General features: G+C 42.6%; 2 protein-coding genes across 2 annotated transcripts in view; one reads left to right on the top strand and one right to left on the bottom strand.

Annotated features, from left to right (window-relative positions):
- Positions 1-1138: 1138 nt before the first annotated feature.
- LOC306962397 (ras association domain-containing protein 7-like) lies at positions 1139-5340 on the top strand (the record flags this gene model as incomplete). Its single annotated transcript, XM_079555517.1, has 4 exons — positions 1139-1241; positions 2577-3134; positions 3353-3585; positions 5143-5340. The coding sequence occupies 4 exons, from the start codon at positions 1139-1141 to the stop codon at positions 5338-5340; spliced, it is 1092 nt and encodes a 363-aa protein (XP_079411643.1).
- Positions 5341-9241: 3901 nt separating this feature from the next.
- The window catches only part of galr1b (galanin receptor 1b), a 41668-nt gene continuing 30476 nt past the window's right edge, over positions 9242-20433 (bottom strand). Inside the window, exon 3 of the mRNA XM_079554923.1 lies at positions 9242-9633. Coding sequence (XP_079411049.1) covers positions 9313-9633 — 321 coding nt within the window. The 3' untranslated portion in view covers positions 9242-9312. The remainder of the gene's footprint in view (positions 9634-20433) is intronic.

Genomic DNA, 20433 nt, shown 5'->3' on the forward strand with positions numbered 1-20433 from the left:
ATTTCACCATTTGTTACATTCAGTTCAACAGTTTGTTCACTTTAAGTCTCTGTTGGTTCACAGTATTTTCGTTTGGTCACATTAGCTTTTCAGTTAGTACAAACAAAACACAACAGGACGACAAGAAACAAGGCGAAGCAAGATAGGCAAAGCAAGACAGCAGCGTTGTGTCCACCTAAACGTAAATACAAAGAAAGTTAGCTGCGGAGCAGTTCTCCTACAAAAGGCTAACCACGAGGCAAGGCAAGCCTACCGTCGCACGCCCACATCGAACTCCACCCGGCCGGTGCGGTGCTTCGATAGCCTCCCGGTTACGCGAGGCCCCCAGCAGACCACGGACCAAACACATCGGGAGAGCCATGCGGACGCCATGGAGTGGTGCGCCTTAAGTAAACAGCCACCCGCGACGCTAAAACACAACTTGCGTTAGCAGCCAAACCAATACCGAAAAGAGGACGAATGAACCATAGCTACCTGCACCCGTAGAACATTGCGCACAACCTCTGGGCCAGCCCAACCAGGCCGGAGGACGCCAAGGAGGAAGACAGAGGAAGTGCGTGTGAACCAGGGTGGGCTTTTATACTTTTTACGCGCTGGCGCCATCTGCTGTCCATTAGTTATGTTAAAATACATTAAGTTTTATTGGATTAAAATGCATAAAACTGATTATGCCACATATGGTTGCCTTGTTTTCTGTTTGCCTGTGTCTCGCAGTCGGAGCAGCGATGGACCTGGGAGTGTGGTTGTTTCGGGGGTATAGATATGGTTACCTTGTTTTCTGTTTGCCTGTGTCTCATAGTAGAGATGGACCTGGGAGTGTGGTTGTTTTGGGGGTATAGATATGGTTACTTTGTTATCTGTTTGCCTGTGTCTCACAGTCGGAGCAGCGATGGACCTGGGAGGGTGGTTGTTTTGGGGATATAGATATGGTTACCTTGTTTTCTGTTTGCCTGTGTCTCATAGTAGAGATGGACCTGGGAGTGTGGTTGTTTTGGGGGTATAGATATGGTTACCTTGCTATCTGTTTGCCTGTGTCTCACAGTCGGAGCAGCGATGGACCTGGGAGTGTGGTTGTTTCGGGGGTATAGATATGGTTACCTTGCTATCTGTTTGCCTGTGTCTCACAGTCGGAGCAGCGATGGACCTGGGAGTGTGGGTCGAGGGCTCTCGCCGAGTGGTCTGTGGTCTGTCCCAGCACACCACCGTCCAGGAGGTGGTCATCGCTCTTGCCCAGGACCTCGGTCGGTGTTACACTCACTATCACCAATGCACTTTCACATGATAACGTGACTGGCTGTAGCCTACATTGGTTTTGACAAGTTTCTAAAAGCGTATGAATGATCATTATTCTTCACAGCTTTAAATGTTTTTCTTGGCAGCCAAGAGTGCCTGGTTTGAGGGATTTTTACGGGAAAACCTTCAGACTGCACCTCTTCACGTCATCCATTTTGAAGTGCGTTTAGGATCGTTACCCATTCGTAGAAGCCATTTACTTTATCACAGATGTTGTCGCACTTTCCTCCAGAATTTGTTGGAATTTAATTGAACCCTTTCTTCACTCTGCCCACACTGTAAACTACTGTTTCCAACAAATTCCAAGGGCTGTGGAAAAATCTTCGTCAAATCAATAACATGCTAGGATTGTAGTCGATTTGATTCATTGATTGATTGAAGTTAGCAGTGGTTAGCGCCAGAAGTACCCGGGTTCGATTCCCACCTGGGCGGGGCCTTTCTGTGCAGTTTGCATGTTCTTCCCTTGTCTGCATAGGTTTCCTCCGGTTTCCCCGACCACTAAAACATGTACAATAGGCCAGGGTGACTAAGAGTTAACGGATGCATAGGAGCCCATAGCTACAATCCGGTGTGGTATGTTCATTAACAACTTCAAATCGACTACAACGTAAACTTGTAATTGGTTCAACATAAATATTTCTTATGCCATAAACCAGTGGTTCTCAACCTGGGGGTCGGGACCCCCATGGGGGTCGCGAGACAAATTTGGGGGGTCGCCAGATCATTTAGATAAAATATACATATTTTCATTAGCATATAATCTAATGTTTTATTGTAGCCCGTGTTTGCTATTTTACCAGAGGGCCATTATTTGTTAGGAGTTTTATGAATTTTATTTCAGCCATTTGTTTTTTTTTTCTTTGTTTTTTAATAATTATGTAGGCTAATGTTCCTATTTTTCATGGTGTGACCCGGGCGGGGGGTCACGAACCCCTTTACCTGTTATAATGAGGGTCGCGGCTCCAAAAGGTTGAGAACCACTGCCATTAACAACATAAAATTTTACAGTGCATGAAGTATTCCCTGTGCCTCTGGCTGCCGTACAACCCCAAAGGATGATGAATCCACTCCAGGCGGAACAGACGGATGTTATCAAGAAATTCTCTGTCCTTCTTCTCCACACAGACATTTGCTCTTTCAGAGTTATATTTGAACCAGTTTGTTGCCTCCATAATGCATGAGACTTGTCTAAATTGGGTCTGTGAGGGGAAGCTCCAATGCACTGGACTTTGGGAAGGGCTGATACAGAGTAATACTTACTGTTTTATCTAACGTCCAAACAGGTCAAACGGGTCGATACGTCCTGACACTGCAACTCCATGGATCCGAGAGACAGCTGCTCAAAGATGAGCGCCCCCTCCACGAGCTCTCCGTTCTGGGACACAACTCCAGAGACGCCCAGTTCTTCCTGCGCAGAACCGGGCCCCCCACAAGCGCCCTGCACAGCCAAAAGCCCTCCTCACCCAGGGCCACCAGGCACCGTCCCCGGACACGCACCCCTGACCCTCTGCCCTCCAAAGCCCCCGAGGAACCCAGCTCCTTGTACGGGACATACCCTCGACGGGGCAAGCCCAAAAAGCCGCGGGTCCTGGTGCCTTCCGTGGACAAAGAGGAGGTTTATCTCCAGCTCGTGCAGCAGACCAGGAGGATACAGGAGCTGGGGGAGCACATCGAGGCGCTGGACAGGCGGACCCCGGAGCCACAGCCGAACCAGGACTTAGGGGCGGGCCTGAGGGAGCAGCTGGAGGCTCTGGAGGAGAAGCAGAGGCAGAACGACGAGGAGCTGGGGCAGGAGATGTACTGGAGGGGGCAACTGGAGGAGGAGGAGCGCAGGGCCCAAGGTAAAAGCAACTGTTATGTTATGTTTAGCTTTGATTACATCCTACAATTGCTCATTGTTTCAAAAAAAGCCTTCTCCAGCACATCCAGCACAAGATCTGGACTCTGTGGTGTGTTAGTTTGTGTTAAATAGGTGCCAAGAGTTTAAATTTTTTGTGCAACTCATTTTAGCTGCCTTGTATCGGTTGTAACTGTTCTGTCTCGTGTTGTTGTGGCTCAGAGCTGAACCATCGTCTGGAGCAGCTGCAGTGGTCCGTGCACCATCAGACGCAGCGTTTGGACTCGCTCCTGTCCCGCTCCCACAGCCTTCAGACGGGCGTGAAAGAGCGGTCTGAGGAGGCCCTGAAGCCCCTGCAGCAGGAGCTACAGCAGCGCCACCTGCAGGGTGAAAGGATCAGCGCGGCGCTGGAGGACACACAGCAGCAGATGCACAACTCGGACTGGAGGATGAAGGTGAGGCTCAAACTCTCTGATCACCAAGGAAATACAGCTCTGATACACATTACATGACATTTAGTTTGACTGTGCCTCCACTCTGAGCTCCTCCAGGGCGACCGAGCACCTCCGGAATCATGGTCATGACCCGGAGCTCATGAGATCAAACTCCTCACACCCCAGACATTCCTGTTGCCAGATCATTTCTCTGAATTGTTTGTGGCATATTAACACCATAATATGCGTTATACACTGCCTGACCATGAAAAAAAAACAGGTCACACACTTGACTACAGCACATTCACTGTGGCACTGTTTCGATAAGCTTCTGTCATGTCAAAAGATCTAGTGTTGGATTCACTTTTGACTAACTTCTTGTGTTGATGATGGGATAGTGTGACCACTGCGCAAAGCCTTCTCCTGCACATCCCAAAGATTCTCAATAGGGTTATGATTTGGACTCTGTGGCTGGTCAATAGGACCTGCCTGGAACACCTCCCGAGGGAGGCGGCCAGGAGGCATCCGAAACAGATGCCCTAGCCACCTCAGCTGGCTTCTTTCAACATGAAGGAGCAGCGACTCTGCTCCGAGCTCCTTCCAGGTAACTGAGCTCCTCACGGGATCTTGAAGGGTGCGCCCAGCCACCCTGCAAAGGAAACTCATTTCGACCTCTTGTATTCGCGATCTTGTCCTTTCGGTCATTACCCAAATCTCATGACCATAGGTGAGAGTGGGAATGTCGATCGATCGGTAAATCAAGAGCTTTGCCCTCCTGACTCAGCTCCCTCTTCACCACGATCCGTCTGTCGATCTCACACTATCCGTCCCTCACTCATAAACAAGACCCCGAGATACTTGAACTCCTCCACTTGAGACAAGGACTCCCCACCGACCTGTAGAGGGGAAGCCACCTTTTTTCGGTGGAGAACCATGGCCTCGGATTTGGAGGTGCTGATCCTCATCCCGGCCGCTTCACACTCGACTGCAAACCGCCCCAGACGGCGGACAATCCATGTGTGAAAATGATATCTCATGCTCCCTGAATCATTCTATCATATCGTCATCAGGGAAGAATAAACCCACTGATGGAACAACCTGGTCATTTAGGATGTTCTGGTTGTCAGCTGATCTCATTCTTTGGGCTCATAGTGTTGCTGACCAACTGCAGCAGCCCCAGATCAGAACAGTTAGTTACATGGACATGGTCTGTGAGGAAGGAGAGTTTTCCTACTGAGTTCACTGAACTCACTAAATTTGGCTTCATCCCTCGTGCTAATGTTGTAATTTGTGCTGTGTGCTGTTAAATCATCGCCAGAAAAATGTCCAAACTTAATAATAACACTACAAACATATCATAGATAGCCATAACATCATGCTTGGTCTGGGGTTCTTGTCGCTTCGGTGTCGATATTGCTCTTAGCAGGTGAGATGAGAGGAAACTTGAGCTTGTAAACCTGGTGGTCGAAATCTCCATCAGTTCCACCTGGTGCGGCACTCGTCCCCAATTGAGACGAGCTGGAGTTTCACAAAAAAAAATCTCCAAATGAACTGATTTTCTGACTTGTCTGTCCGCAGACTCAGAGAGAGCTGCTGGAGGAGCTGAGTAAAGAGATCCGACAGTGCAACCTGCAGCAGTTCATCCTCCAGGCCTCCACAGGCTCCGCCCCCTCAGACCTCATCATCCAATCGGGAAGCAACGGCGCGCCCTCCGACCTCACCAACCGGCTGCCTGTCCCGGAGGTCTACCTCAGCAACGCCGGCATCCAGGAGTGACGCTCAAACGTATACCAGCTTTTCCTCTCTTGTACCATCGTTATAATGTGATTTTTAGATGTCGGATGCCCTTCCTGATGCCCGCTCCCGTCACAATGTGGACGAAGTGTCTTGTTTTAGGATGCAGCCGCACGCCATAGCTGGAAAGTTGATGATTGAAAAGGTGAAAGCACGAGTCGAGCTCAAAGGCACTTAGGAAAGTAATTGTTACACTGAATACTTTTTACTTTACACTGCGTTTTACACAAGATGTCTAAATGTACATTGGCCTGTACATAAAAAGTATTTAGACATTACACATTGATCATTCTAAACGCTGCAGCAAAGTAGTTCTGATCAGAAACACTAGAATAACTGTGCCAAAATGAAGACCATAAGTTCATTTGCAGAACAAAAAGTATGGTCTGACACATTCGACCAATTCTCAATTCAAAACAACGCACATTTACCTTTATCAATGGGTTTCTTTTTACTTTGTGATACATTTACAAGCTTTCATAGTTATTTTTGTTTAACGGAAGATGGATTTTCATATGACATGCCCTTTTTGTGTCCTGTAGCTGTAAAAATAAAATAAGATAAAAAGGGAGCAAGTTACCGCACCAAAACAGCAGCTATTAATAATGTCTGTTTGAAGGGAGGGCTATAGGAACCGATAATGTAATAAGCTGATAACGTAATACATTATCCTGTTTTAAAATGTTAAAATAAACTAACAACGTAATGACAATTTACCGTAATGACAATAATGTCGTTATTGGCTTGTTATTATATTAATAATATGAATCAATCTGACTTTATTCTCAAAAACAAGCTGTTTGTTTTTATCTCAAATTTTCATTTATTTATTTATTTATTTTTCACTTGAACCTGTTGCAGCTCATTTGCTTCTGACCACAAGGGTAGCCCAGAAGGTAAAGTGGGTCATTTTATGACGAGTGCATGACGTCACTGTGCCCTTTGGCAAGGCACTTTACATAATATTTGTGTGAATCTGGTGTGAGTGAGTCAGTGGTTGGAGGGGCCGATGGCACCCAAAGTAAACTCCCTCCTCCTGTATCTAAATCTGAATCTGTATCCTGTATCTGAGGACTGACTAAAACACAGTTTGGTATTTGGTACATTGATAATAATGATTACAAAAAATTATTCAAGCATTTAATGCATTAAATCAAATGCTAATCCTCTTGCCAAAATCGTTCTCTTCATGCTATCGACTACCATTGTAGCCACAGCTGTCCTGGGTAGGCTGCCAAACTGTGCCATTGGGCTCTCCGCCCACAACTTAGCACTTACTCACTCATGCACCACATTATTACACAGGCAAGTGAGTGAAGCGTCTTGCCCAAGGACGCTAAGACGCCCCATTTTACCATAGGCGGCCATTATTATGTTTTTATAGGTTATTACATTATCAGCTGTTATTAGAGGTCACTACGCTATTAGCCATTATTACGTTATCAGAATTTATTAGGTTATAAGAGGTTATTACATTATTAGCCGTTATCAGAGGTTACTACATTATCGGCCCTTTATTACGTTTTCGCCTGTTAGTACTTTATCGGTTCCTACCAGGACCTTTGGACGGACAGGTTTTTGTAATGAAGTGATCGGGCTACATGAAGCTGTAAATATGACTGAAAGCTTATCATAAACGAGTGTAGTTGCATTTTTTACTTAATATATTCTCATCTTTGTCTGCTCTTATACATAAGCTGTACTCCCTTGTCATAGCAGTGACGTTTACTTTGCCACAACATCACACAAATAATGAAGGATCGACAGCACAAAGCTTTATTTTTTTGTACTTTTTGAATATCTTCAGAACGTTATACTTTTGTACAAATACAAAAAAACAAAAAAAACAAATGCAGCTCGGTCCACTTTACCGCACAGGTGATGACGATGAAGAATGTTGTTTTGTAAATATGAAGATTATATACTTGTAATAATAAACGTCTTTTCTTTAGTTTTGTGCCATTTTCTTATTGAACATCTTCTATTCTTGAACAGACACTGACTGCCCTCTTGTTAATGGGACGAGACTACACGACCATCAAAGTCTGTACAAAACACAAGGCTACAGCCGATGACAGAGACAAAAGCCGGAAATGAGAAATCTGTTCAAAATATGAACGTTTCAAAGTCAGAAAGTTTGTGAATGAGCACAAAGTTGTGGCTTCACGGTCGCCCACTAGAGGGCAGCATCAGCCTTCACACATTACCCTCTGGAAGCATTCCCTGAGCGTCTCACACTTCTTCCTGTTCTGTGTGGGTTCATGAACAGAGTTACATACGAAACAGCACATTGGAACTTGACACGTGGTTTTGAACACGATGAGGTTCAAACAGAGTCCACTAACGCTCCTATCGTCTTCTCCAAAAGGTCAAAGATCAGGCTCGGACGTTACTCTTAAAGGAACAGGCCACCGTTTTTCCATGCGGAGATATGTTCTTGCCTGAGCTTAGACGAGTTGATGCGTACCTGTCTGGTTTTTGTGCGTGCCCTCAGTCACGCAAAACGACCAAAGATGTTGTTAGCATTTGGGCTCTCACATTATATTCCTATAGCTCCAAACGTGGTGAAGTAAGAAGCGACCACGCTCTTCCATGGGCACAAAGACCAGACAGGTACGCATCAACTCGTCTAAGCTCAGGTAAGAACATATCACAGTATGGAAGAACTGTGTGCCCTCAGTCACGCAAAAAGACAAAAGATGTTGTTAGCATTTGGCCTCTCCCATTATATTCCTATAGCTCCAAACGTGGTGAAGCAAGAAGCGACCACGCTCTTCCACGGGCACGCACAAAAACCAGACAGGTACGTATGAACTCGTCTAAGCTCAGGTAAGAACATATCTCAGTATGGAAAAAACGGTGGCCTGTTCCTTTAACTCATGCACTACAGTAAAGGAGTTAGTGTTGAGCTAAAGTCTCTCGTTGTCTTCAGCACTTTATTCCACCTGCACTCACAGGACTAAACCGGGACTATACCCGGCCTATAACATTCTGACTTACGCTGACATGCCACTGGAAAAAGGACCATCTTCAATGACTTAAAATCGTTTGAGTTAAGGGACTTTATGTTGAGTTTGAGTCAATATGAACTAATCTAAGTGATAAATTCCCTTTTAATTGTTTTTTTTTTATTCATGAGAATCTTTAAAATGCTTGTTCCTTTGGCAAAAAGAGGTTTCTATCTTATCTAGACCAAACCTTCTCAAACTTTAGATTTGATCGCTTAATTCAAGTATGTCATTTCTATCTTAAAATTATTATTCTTTTTCCAGTGTTGCAAAACAGAGCTGCACTTTGCCAAGACTTACTTAGGTCTAAACCCCATCGCAATAATGACTGTATCGACTTGACAGATAAGCAGTTTCTGGGCGATAGGTTCAGTGGACATCCCACACACGCCATATATCTCTGTGAATTCTTGGTTATCTGTAAACTATTCCTCACTCAATTACGAATTTAGGCAAGGCATGTTAATTTATACCGCGCATTTCATACACAAGGCAACTCAATGCGTCTAATTTATTGCAGTTAAAAGTGCGATCTTGCGCCACAAAGGTTGTTTTGTTAACTGCAGCGTCACGGCTGTCAGCGGCGGGGTGACTGTGGCCTAAGATGGACTGCGGGCGGGGCACAGGGACGGTCCACACGAACTGTTTAGTGCGGAAAGGCCTTAAGTACTTGAACTGAACTGTGCAGTTGCCATCTTCCCCCGACATATCTGAATCAAGCAACAAGTGGGTCAGCTTTTTATCTTCCCTTTTAACAACATTTTGGGGATCAATAAAGTTGGATTCTGAGTCCGGTTCTGAAATGCAGAGGGCAAGTTTTTCCTCCAAACAACAATAAAATGCACCAAAACTTTGCGATCTCGACTTTCATTTCTGTTCATCTCTCTCACACCAAAGCCTTTCTCATGTTTCCACCATATCGTCCGTTACTTGGGTCCACATCGCGTCATATATTAGTGGTGGAGTACGTGGTGGAGAAGTTGTCCATCCGAAAGCGCTGCACGGCTTTGCCCTTGGCGGGGGGTCCGTACAGCGAGCAGCAGGCGAACACCTCGCGGCAGGCCTTCCTGAAGTTCTCCGACAGGAACGCGTACAGGATGGGGTTGACGCAGGAGTTGCCGTACGCCAGGCAGTGGGCCACGATCCGGAAGACGAAGGAGGCGTCGTTCAGGGGGAAGCGCCCGAATTCCACCCACATGGCGATGACGTGGTGGGGCAGCCAGCACAGGGTGAAGGCGGTGACCACCAGGAGCACCGTCTGAGCCGTCTGCAACAGAGGACACCAACGGAGCAAGGTTAACACATTTTACAAAACTGTTCTACAGTTCTTTTGTTTTCACTCAGAGCAATTGCAATTATGATTTCATTACACAGTCTACTTAATTACAAAGGGGTAAGAGGGGAAGTTTTGTTTTAGTCTTTAAGCTTACCCCCTTCAAATGTCCAAGCAGACAGCTCATAGTCTCTTGCTTTGGGTTGCCAGATCCCCAGGCTATGGCTACAACCAGTAGGCAATAAATAGAAAGAATTGGCCATTGGCCAGTGAAGGCAAGACAGCTGATCGTAATTTTGCAGTATTAGAAACCTGCAGGCCATGGGGGCAGCAGATCCACGACGGTGCAGAGGATTCGCCGTGATAGTGCGCCCTCTGCTGGAACAGCTGACTCACAACGGTATTATTTGTTAACATATTTTATGTTTTACAATAGTATTGTTAGGCTTATTTTTTAGTAATTTTGATTTGTTAACCCCTTAACCCATGCCTTAACAGAGCACATTTTCCCCATAGTCAGGGACCCAAACTCTCAAAACTGGGTTGAACCTGACACCGTCTGATATATGTTTTATTTGTGTTTTTTCTGTTAACTTTGACCCTAAGGACCAATAATTGGAGGGTCTGCTCTGCTGGAAATATTGCGAAAAAAATTTGTGGCCATTTTAGTGCATGCACCCTGTATTTTTATCAGAAAAATGTGAAAAACAACTTTTTTCCCTCAAATCCTCAGTGGGTTGAGTAGGCTCTCAATAAATGCATTCCAGATACACAGGACACATGTGCTGATAACATCCACTGAAAGAATCGCTCTTAAAACACATTTCTACACATTTTTGCATCAATTTAATGCAAAAAAATGTGGCGTTTTCTCACTTTTTTCCAATATTTGTATCTTTACTTCATTGGCAATCAACTATTCCACCCAGTTATGGCATCAGTCAATATGCCATTATTTTCAACAGACTGTAGACACATTCCACAGAAAAAATGATCAAAATCCGACCAAAATCATTGGATCTGTGATGATTGAAAGACCAATAAGTGACCGACAGACTCAGAGCCTCAGAACTGTCAAAAGTCACTTTTGACACTGGTCCATATTTTGGTTTAAGCCATTTCCAGCCCATTAGATAATGATTTACACCATTGTATTTGGTATCATTGGAAAGAAGACATTGTCATGTTTCATTTGAGCCCAAAGGTACTACTCTGTAACAATTACCGTGGTAACCAAAGCTCCTCAGACTCAAATGTGAGAACATTTTTTCACAATTTTCACAAAAAAATGTTTTACTACGTTTAATGCTGTTTCTTCCAGGAACGTCACAGACACAAAGCTCTGATACTGGGAAACTCTGTAGACTCTGAGGGTTCAGGAAATGTATAACATGTCAGAACTTTCTCAGCTTAAGGCCTCACTGTGAGCCATGAAGTAAAAGAATGTCCACCTCATATGAGCCTCTCCCATAGAAATAAGCCTATATCTGCCAGGTTGGAACAGCTGGTGAGACTTTCTGACCAGGACAGGCCCAACGTAACTTGAAATTACATTTATGGAGAACAACAGTTCTGTATTTTTACATAAAGTTGTTCATCTATTTTTTATATTATGTAACTGTTTATCTATCCTTTACTATGCCATATACACAATATACATCTGTTGATTTCACTCCAATATACATCCCTTTAAATCTGTAAAAAAAAATCCTCAAGAATCCAAGATAATTCCAACAGTGTGTCTTTGTAGACACCACATGGTTATGCCTAAAATACTACATATTTGTTATACATTAGATAGTAATGTGGTTGGTAATGTATTTGCTGAGGAAAGCTGTGCTCGAAGCTGGATTTTTCATAAACCACATGTTTACAATGAACAACAGCCTTTTTACTGTTTGGTAAATTAATAAAGTAAATAATTTGATGTAGTCCGTTCACTAAAGTTGGTTTACTACATTACTAATGCACGGCACAAAACTAAAGCTTAGGGCTCGTCCAGGACTAAATCACAGTGGCAGTCGTCTGAACAAAACCGTCCATACTGGATTAAACCATTTCTCTTCGCTTTTCTGAAGTTGTTTTAAGTTCTTTGTACATGTTAAAATTGTCACACTTTAAAAAATATATATATTCATCTATTTCAGTTTTGGTTATAAAGGACCTGCATCATGCTATTTTACTCATTCCAAAGTAAACTATTAACATGTATATGATATATTGTATCTCTATAAGTATTTTCTGGGGTTATATTTCCAACCCGGAAGACAAGACACTTGGACTCAATTAACTCCGCCCCCTCTCTGCGCTCATGCAACATTAGCAGTAAAATAAATCTAAATATCACAGCAATAAGTGAAGTTACTTCATAATGCAGTTATAAGGAGTTGACATCTGCCTGACATTATCGTTAGGTCAGAAAAAAGAACAGGTGTGTCCAGAGTGGGTGAGAAAGAGCTCCTTTTTCACATCCTTCAGTGCAAACATGACGTCTGTTCAGACGCTCAGGGGGTGCGTTTGTTTTCTCCGCAGGGGCAGCGCGGACGTGTCAGGCACTTCCTTTTCTTTCTTTTTTTAAATTAATTAACTTTTTTTACAAATTAAAATCGGGTTTTCCAGCAGAGGGCGGAGCTGCTCAGAGCAGGATTCAGGAGGATTGCTGAGAACTGTGAGAATGAAGCCAAAAACCACTCTGGGGGTGTTTTTGATTAGGAAATAGCACAACAAAGTCGATTTTGCATGATACAGCCCCTTTAATGTTGTGTAATTTATTTATTTTATTCTCTGGCACATTGAATCTGTACTGCCCACAAGAAATGTGCTTTATGAATGATTAAATAAAAAGTAACTTTTATGACCAGAATCTCTAGGCGCAGCCAGGGGCCGGAGGGTTGCTGGTTTGGGAACCTCAGGATCTCATCTCTGCTGTTTGCAGATGATGTTGTTCTGTTGGACCTTCAGCTGCTCTGGTTTGCAGCCGAGTGTGAAGCGGACGAAATTAGTTACCTTCACAAGATGGCTTGGGGTAAGGCCGTTACATGGGAGGAGCTCGGAGTAGAACCACTGCTCCTTCATGTCAGGAGCGGCCAGATGAGGTGGCTTGGGGACACATTGGATGGACTATATCTCTCTGTGGCCAGGGAAACCTCGTGATCCCTTCAGAAGGGCTGGAATTAGTGTTTGTGAAGAGTGATATCTGGGAATCTCAGTTTTGACTGCTGCATCCATGACCAGACCATGGGTAAATTGTAGGAAAATGGATGGATGGGTGCAGACCTGGGTCAAGACGAGAATCCAGTAGAATCCAGTTCCAGTACTGTAGAACACCTCAGTACTTCTAACCTAGCTTCTGGCTCAAAATCTAGAGATAGCTCCACAGGCAGCGTGATGGCTCTGCTCCTGCAGGTTTCTCTGAAGCTTAAAGGATGAGTCAAATGCAGAGGGTAAATTTCCCTATTGGGAGTCTATGAATACATTAAATACTAAACTGGACTCCAAAGAGCATTGAAAATATTATTATTAAATATTATTAATATAAAGACAAATGCCATCAAGAACATTTCAGACATTGTAAAAAGTTGTGGATCAAGTGAGGCTGAAAATTTGAACCACGCAAGGCAGGACTTGATCACCTCGACTGGGTCGTCTGGATATGAGAGTATGATGTAGAAAGACCCAAAGTACACAATGACTCCAGGAAGGTCACTATGGATGTTTCTGAGTTGCACCAAGTTTGTTAGCACTGGCCTGAATATATTAATACAGGAGGAAGAGGAGCTGACCAGTGCAGGACACCATGCTCTGAAACAGGGACAAACCCAGGAGGCGCTGCACTCGCTGCACTGTTTTCAGAACAGCACTGAAAGCAGGCAGCCAGGTTTCCTCTGGGTACTCCTGATCTCCAAAAACATGCTGGTCAGGCAGCACGATCAGTCACAGCGACTCAGGGCTAACCCAACACCTGAACACAATGTCAGTGTACAATTATACACTGACAAAGCACTTACTTATACTTATATCCTGTGGAGCATAGCTTCTTTTAGAATAATGTTAAAAAGTGCATTCATTTCTGTTATTCAACTTACTAAACTGTGAAACTAATATATGATAGACTCATTACATGCAAAGTGAGACATGTATGGCCTTTATTCATTATACTTTGGATGACTGTGGCCCAACTTGTAAAAAACACAAATTAAAAATCTCCTAAAATTAGACTATTTTGAAAATGCCATAATCATGACTACAAACAAAAGCTTGACATATGGAACTTTGTCATGAGTCTATATCATATATTAGTTTCACATTTTAACTTGAATTACAGAAATAAATGAACTTTTGAACGATATTCTAATTTTCCGAGTTTCACCTGTTACTGTTAAAGGCTACAGAATACGGATATATATTTTTTCTTTTACAATTTAAGATACAGCTTATATGATACAGAATAATTGTAGTTTTTATAAATGTAATTTCAAGTTACGTTGGGCCTGTCCTGGTCAGAAAGCCCCACCAGCTGTTCCAACCTGGCAGATATAGGCTTATTTCTATGGGAGAGGCTCATATGAGGTGGACATTCTTTTACTTCATGGCTCACAGTGAGGCCTTAAGCTGAGAAAGTTCTGACATGTTATACATTTCCTGAACCCTCAGAGTCTACAGAGTTTCCCAGTATCAGAGCTTTGTGTCTGTGACGTTCCTGGAAGAAACAGCGTTAAACGTAGTAAAACATTTTTTTGTGAAAATTGTGAAAAAATGTTCTCACATTTGAGTCTGAGGAGCTATGGTTACCACGGCAATTGTTACAGAGTAGAACCTTTGGGCTCAAATGAAACATGACAATGTCTTCTTTCCAATGATACCAAATACAATGGTGTAAATCATTATCTAATGGGCTGGAAATGGCTTAAACCAAAATATGGACCAGTGTCAAAAGTGACTTTTGACAGTTCTGAGGCTCTGAGTCTGTCGGTCACTTATTGGTCTTTCAATCATCACAGATCCAATGATTTTGGTCGGATTTTGATCATTTTTTCTGTGGAATGTGTCTACAGTCTGTTGAAAATAATGGCATATTGACTGATGCCATAACTGGGTGGAATAGTTGATTGCCAATGAAGTAAAGATACAAATATTGGAAAAAAGTGAGAAAACGCCACATTTTTTTGCATTAAATTGATGCAAAAATGTGTAGAAATGTGTTTTAAGAGCGATTCTTTCAGTGGATGTTCTCAGCACATGTGTTCTGTGTATCTGGAATGCATTTATTGAGAGCCTACTCAACCCACTGAGGATTTGAGGGAAAAAAGTTGTTTTTCACATTTTTCTGATAAAAATACTGGGTACATGCACTAAAATGGCCACAAATTTTTTTCGCAATATTTCCAGCAGAGCAGACCCTCCAATTATTGGTCCTTAGGGTCAAAGTTAACAGAAAAAACACAAATAAAACATATATCAGACGGTGTCAGGTTCAACCCAATTTAAAGAGCTTTTGAGAGTTTGGGTCCCTGACTACCAGTTCAGCTTTACCCAAATCTAAAAGCTTCTCGACTGGAGCTTAAAACCTATAGGCCAGAGTAAGGCCTTATTTGAAAGCCAAGACCTACAAAACTGATCGTAACTTTTTTGTTGCATTGATGCTGCTTTTTTTTTTTTTCAATTTTTAAGTGTTTTCGCTTTTTTTGTGTCTTGTTGGTGTATTTTCATCCTTGTCTTTGTCGCTGTTTTAGTATTTTTTCAAGAGGCTTTTTGATTTGGGAAAGATGAGAAAATGTGCTCGGTTCAGGTGGGGGTTAAGAGATTAACATACAGTAACATACAGGGAAATGTGTCCTCTACATTTGACCCATCCTTTGATGCCGCTGGGGCATCGAATGACCCGTAAGGAGCAGTGATCGACCACAGAACCGCACCCGAGGACCCATCTCCACACACAAAGGCCCCGTCCGGCCGTGGATTGAACCTGAGATCTTCTAGCTGTGAAGCATGAACGGTAGTCACACCCACCCAAATCTTTGGGCACCCAGGCAAATTTGCCCTGAATGATGACAAAATGATTCCAAAAACCTGCACATTTTGAAATATGTCTCTCTTTTCTACATATTCATTTATCCCCTTTAACTATTCGACATTTTACCAGGCTAAGGTCCATAAACATAAATATATTGAGTTGAAATCTTACGTGAAAGACACACACTAAGTGACACACAATCGGGAAGTGAAACTAAATTTATACATGATTTTGAACTTTATTTTATGAATACAAATATGTAAGTGGGGTTTGCAAAAGTATCTACACCCCTTTCCTTTCAGTGCAGCCAATTTCCTTCAGAAGTTGCCTGATGATTTCTGAGTGATCACATGTTGACCCAATGACTAAATAGAGTCTGTGTGTAATCTAATGTCAGTTCAAATACAGCTGCTCTGTGATGTCTCAGAGGTCTGTTAATAATAATAATAATAATAATAATAATACATTTTATTTGCATGTGCATGTGTTGGGGTAGGGAGTTCCAGAGTTGCAGTGCAGAGTTGCTGAAGGCTCTGTGGCCCATGGTGGACAGATGAGTTGACGGAGTGTGGAGAAGGTCCTGAGAGGAGGAGCGAAGTGTTCGAGAAGGTGTGTAGGGTCTAAGCAGGTCACAGAGATATGATAGAGCAGGGTTATTGAGGGCTTTGTAAGTGAGCAGAAGGCCTTTAGACTGGATTCTTTCCTAAACGGGCAGCCAGTGAAGTTGGTGAAGGACTGGGGTGATATGAGCTGAAGATGGGAGTCGGTTAAGAGACTATTGGGGAGCAGACATGAAGCCATGAAGTCCAGGAACACACCAGACAGGTCCGGGATGAAGTTATTGAGAAGTATAAACCTGGCTGAGGTTATAAAAAGATTTGAACATCTCTCAAAGTACAGTTAAATACACCATCCAGGAATGGAAAGAGTATGACATCACTGCAAACCTACCAAGACCCGGCCATCCTCCTCAACTTAATGACCGAACAAGGACAGCACTGCCCACAGCTGTTACCAAGAAGCCTATGATGACCCTGGGTGAACTGCAGAGAGCTACAGCTCAGGTGAGGGAAACTGTCCACACTGTAATAAGTGTTTCCTTGAATAAAAGCAATACAATTGAGTTAAGTGGTTGCATTTGCCTTTTTGCTTTCACACAACTTATTTTTCAACCTCTTCAGGGTGCTAGTTTTAGTCCAGGCATTTGGATTCAATTGGACACAAGGGGGCGCCCTTCCAACCTTCTCAGTGTAAATGTGAGTTGACTTTCTTCAGAGTTAGACTTTAGGTCAGACACCATGAGTGACAGTAACATGACGCTAAATACAATGTGCTCTTTGTTTCCAGTAAAAAGTCTGAGGCCTCATTGCTCTTCAGTCACAGACTGAGAAGTGAAGAAGGAAGTCATGGAGCTTCTGCTTTAGACGGAGCGGCAGACTTCTGCTGGATATAAGAGTTATAGTTACAAATAGTAAAATGTGAATCACTGCAGTTTTATTGCTTTTATTCAAGGAAACACTTATTAAAGTGCACAGAACAACTATTAGTCCTACATTGCACAAACCTGGCCTTTATGGAAGACCTCTGAGACCATCACTGACAGCTGGTCTCTATTTCATTGGGTCAACATGTGATCATTCAGAAGTCATCAGGCAACTTCTGTAGGCAATTGGTGGCACTAAAAGGTATAAAGTGTAGTATAGATACTTTTGCAAACCCCAATTTTCAGTTTTTTAATTCATAAAACAAATCAAAATCATGTATAAATTTCATTTCCCTTCACGATTGTGTGTCCCTTGGTGTGTGTCTTTCACGTAAAATTTCAACTCAATATATTTATGTTTATGGTCCATAGCGTGGCAAAATGGGGCGGATACTTTTTCAACCCACTGTATATTCATGTGGTTTGGTTGCTTGGCTGGTCACCCACTGGGAAAAGCATAAATTACGAGTGCACTCTTGTTAAAAAAAAACAAAAAAAACACAAAAGCAAATTAGTTTAATGAGGCGAACACGACTGCTGCTTGGATGTGCTAACTAACTCAAAATTCAGTGCAAGGATCAGCTTTAAACTCTGAAAACATGGGAAACTGAGCCAACAGGTTCAGTTCTCAGATCTCGTGTGAGGACTTTGCAGATTCTCTCCAGGTCTGTGCCTCAGAGGGATTTGTTTTTTTTCTCTTCCTTTTTCCTCATTAGCTTACCGCGCAGCAGCTAGGATCAAGATCTATTTCAGCCGCACGTCTTCCGGGAGCCAGCCGTGGAGCTCGTAGTTAAATCACACGGACAGATACTGATTACACGATTACATTAAAACATTAGAGCGAGGGCAGAGCGGGTCCAGGCTCCACGGGCAGGACTCCAGAATCCAAACCTATCCAAACATTAGACGGGCTCATCACTCGGGTTGGAAGAATGAATCGCGCGGGTTACGTAAAAGGTCTTTGATGAACGCACCGTGTGTTTGTGAACCCAAAGGCGGCCGTCGGGGGTTTATGGACTAAGCTGACATTAAGGCCTTCAATGACATTCGGGTGAGAAGTTTGCTAAAGGAGGAGAGAGGAAGAGATTTTCAGTTGGTGAGATCTGCAAAGGCCAGGTATTAATATGCAATGTATGTTATGTCAATTTGCAGACTCAGGCGGTCAATTCATCTCTTAAGCCCCACCCGAAACAAGCACATTTTCTCCAGTTTGGCTTCACCCAAGTCTGAGAGCTTCTTGAAAAAGGTGTCAAAATAGCGATAGGAATGAGGAACAAAAGAGCAACAAAAAATGCGACAAAAAAGCAACCAAATAATAGCAGAAAAGTGACAAAAATGCAACAAAAACGCGATAAAGGAGTAACAGAAAAGTTACGAAAAAAGCAATGAAAAAGTGACCAAAACATGTGAGGAAAAAAAGAGCAACAAGAAAGCAATGAAAATAAATGTCAAAAAAAGGCAACAAATGCAAGGAAAAAGATTTGTTTGGATGAGCTTTGTAGGTCTTAGCTTTCAAATGAGGCATTACATTGGCCTGTAGGCTGTAAACGTTAAGTTATGGGTAAAGCCAAACTGGAGAAAATGCACTCGGTTGAGGCGGGGGGGTAAGAGGTTGAAGGGGCTAGATGCAAGTTCGCTATTTTATACTCACTACTGCCACCTCAGGTCATACGTGTAACTGCAGGTTTTATATTAAGCTTGTGCATGACGGCACTTCGAACCCGAAGTAACAACTTTCTGAGTGACAGTGCAGGATTTTAGAGGCAGTTGTGGTGAACAGGTCTGGGCTCATTCTACACATGAGGACATGGCTGGAACATGTAGGGGGAGGAAAATACATAATTTTAACATTTTTAAACCCAGTATAGTCCCTTTAAAGGTAAAAAAAAAAAAAGTTTCCTGCCTTTAAATATCACATTTTCAATCATTCCTCTGCTTACTGGAATGGTGTTTGGACATTTAAAACCCTGTATTATAGTGATTATTTTGGTAACTGATGAATCTGCAGATTATGTTTACAATTAGTGGATTATTCACTTGGCTGTGAAAGGCGCATGTAAACAGTATTTGACTTTTCCAACATGAAGCTAAAGCGGCGCCACTTGAGGACGTGTTGATGTATGAGGCTCCTCGTGCTTAAAAAGTCACAACAGCTGAACTTGGTTTGTTCATAGTTCAGCCACTGAGTTACAACGACTGGAGGCTGCACCGGCACTGACTGGGACTTTATCGGAGACAGGGATTGTGATTGAGTTTATTTCCAAACAGGTTTAAACACTGGGATCTGGCAGCAATAAGAATGGAGCTCATTCTGATTTCTGATTGGATGACTGTCCTGAGTCACAGACAGATCACATTTAGGACATGTACAATGTACAAAAGGACCCTACCTTCAAAACAAGGTGGTTTTTCCTCAAAAATACTACATTTTCTCCGACATTTTTGCTCCTTTTGAGTCTGCGCGCACCAGAAAACACTGACTAAAACAGTTGTCAGCTATTTCAATAATCCATAAGTTGTTTCAGCCCTATAGCCCCGACAAAGCCTTCACTTGCATCGCTGCTGCTGTTGGCTCTGATTCACGAGTTCTTTCAGGGGAAACATTTGCGTAAAAATTGAAAGTAAAAGTAAAAAAAGTTCTTTTTTTCTCCTTTTTTCTTCCCTTTTTTGCGATATATTATGCAGTCGGGCTGAAACAACTAATCGATTAATCGACAACTAAACGATTATTGAAATAGTTGTCAACTATTTTAGTAATCGATTAATCGTTATCCAGTAAACACAGACTTAAAAAGGCCAAAAATTACATGAACATTTTTTATTTTTGATAGAAACCTACTTTGTTTTTCAAGTTAGGGTCTGAAGAGTTTTGTACATTGAAAATTTCATAGATATCTGTCTGTGTCTCATCCAATTAATAAAGCAGAACTGGCACTACAAAAACACTTTACAACACAGTTTAAGTTTACTCCATCAACATGTGCTCAAGAGATGCCACTTTAGCTTTATGTGATTAAAAATAAATGAAAAAATACAATTTTCATACACCATTCACAGCCAACCGATTCATCTACCGATTGTATTTACAATTAATCGATTACCAAAATAATCGTTAGTTGCAGCCCTAGTGCCATTGTATGCTGATTTTGGGTCCCATTACAGATGGAGGGCTATTGTTAAACAGTGGAGATAAGTTCTCATAATGTTGTTTATAAGACCGCTTTTTTTAATTTTTTAAAAAAACATTTTATTATTATTATTTTTTATTTTTCATGTCTTTTAATTTTTCCTTTTCCTT

Source organism: Gobius niger, assembly GCF_951799975.1.
Source record: "Gobius niger genome assembly, chromosome: 4".
Classification (NCBI taxonomy): Eukaryota; Metazoa; Chordata; class Actinopteri; order Gobiiformes; family Gobiidae; genus Gobius; species Gobius niger.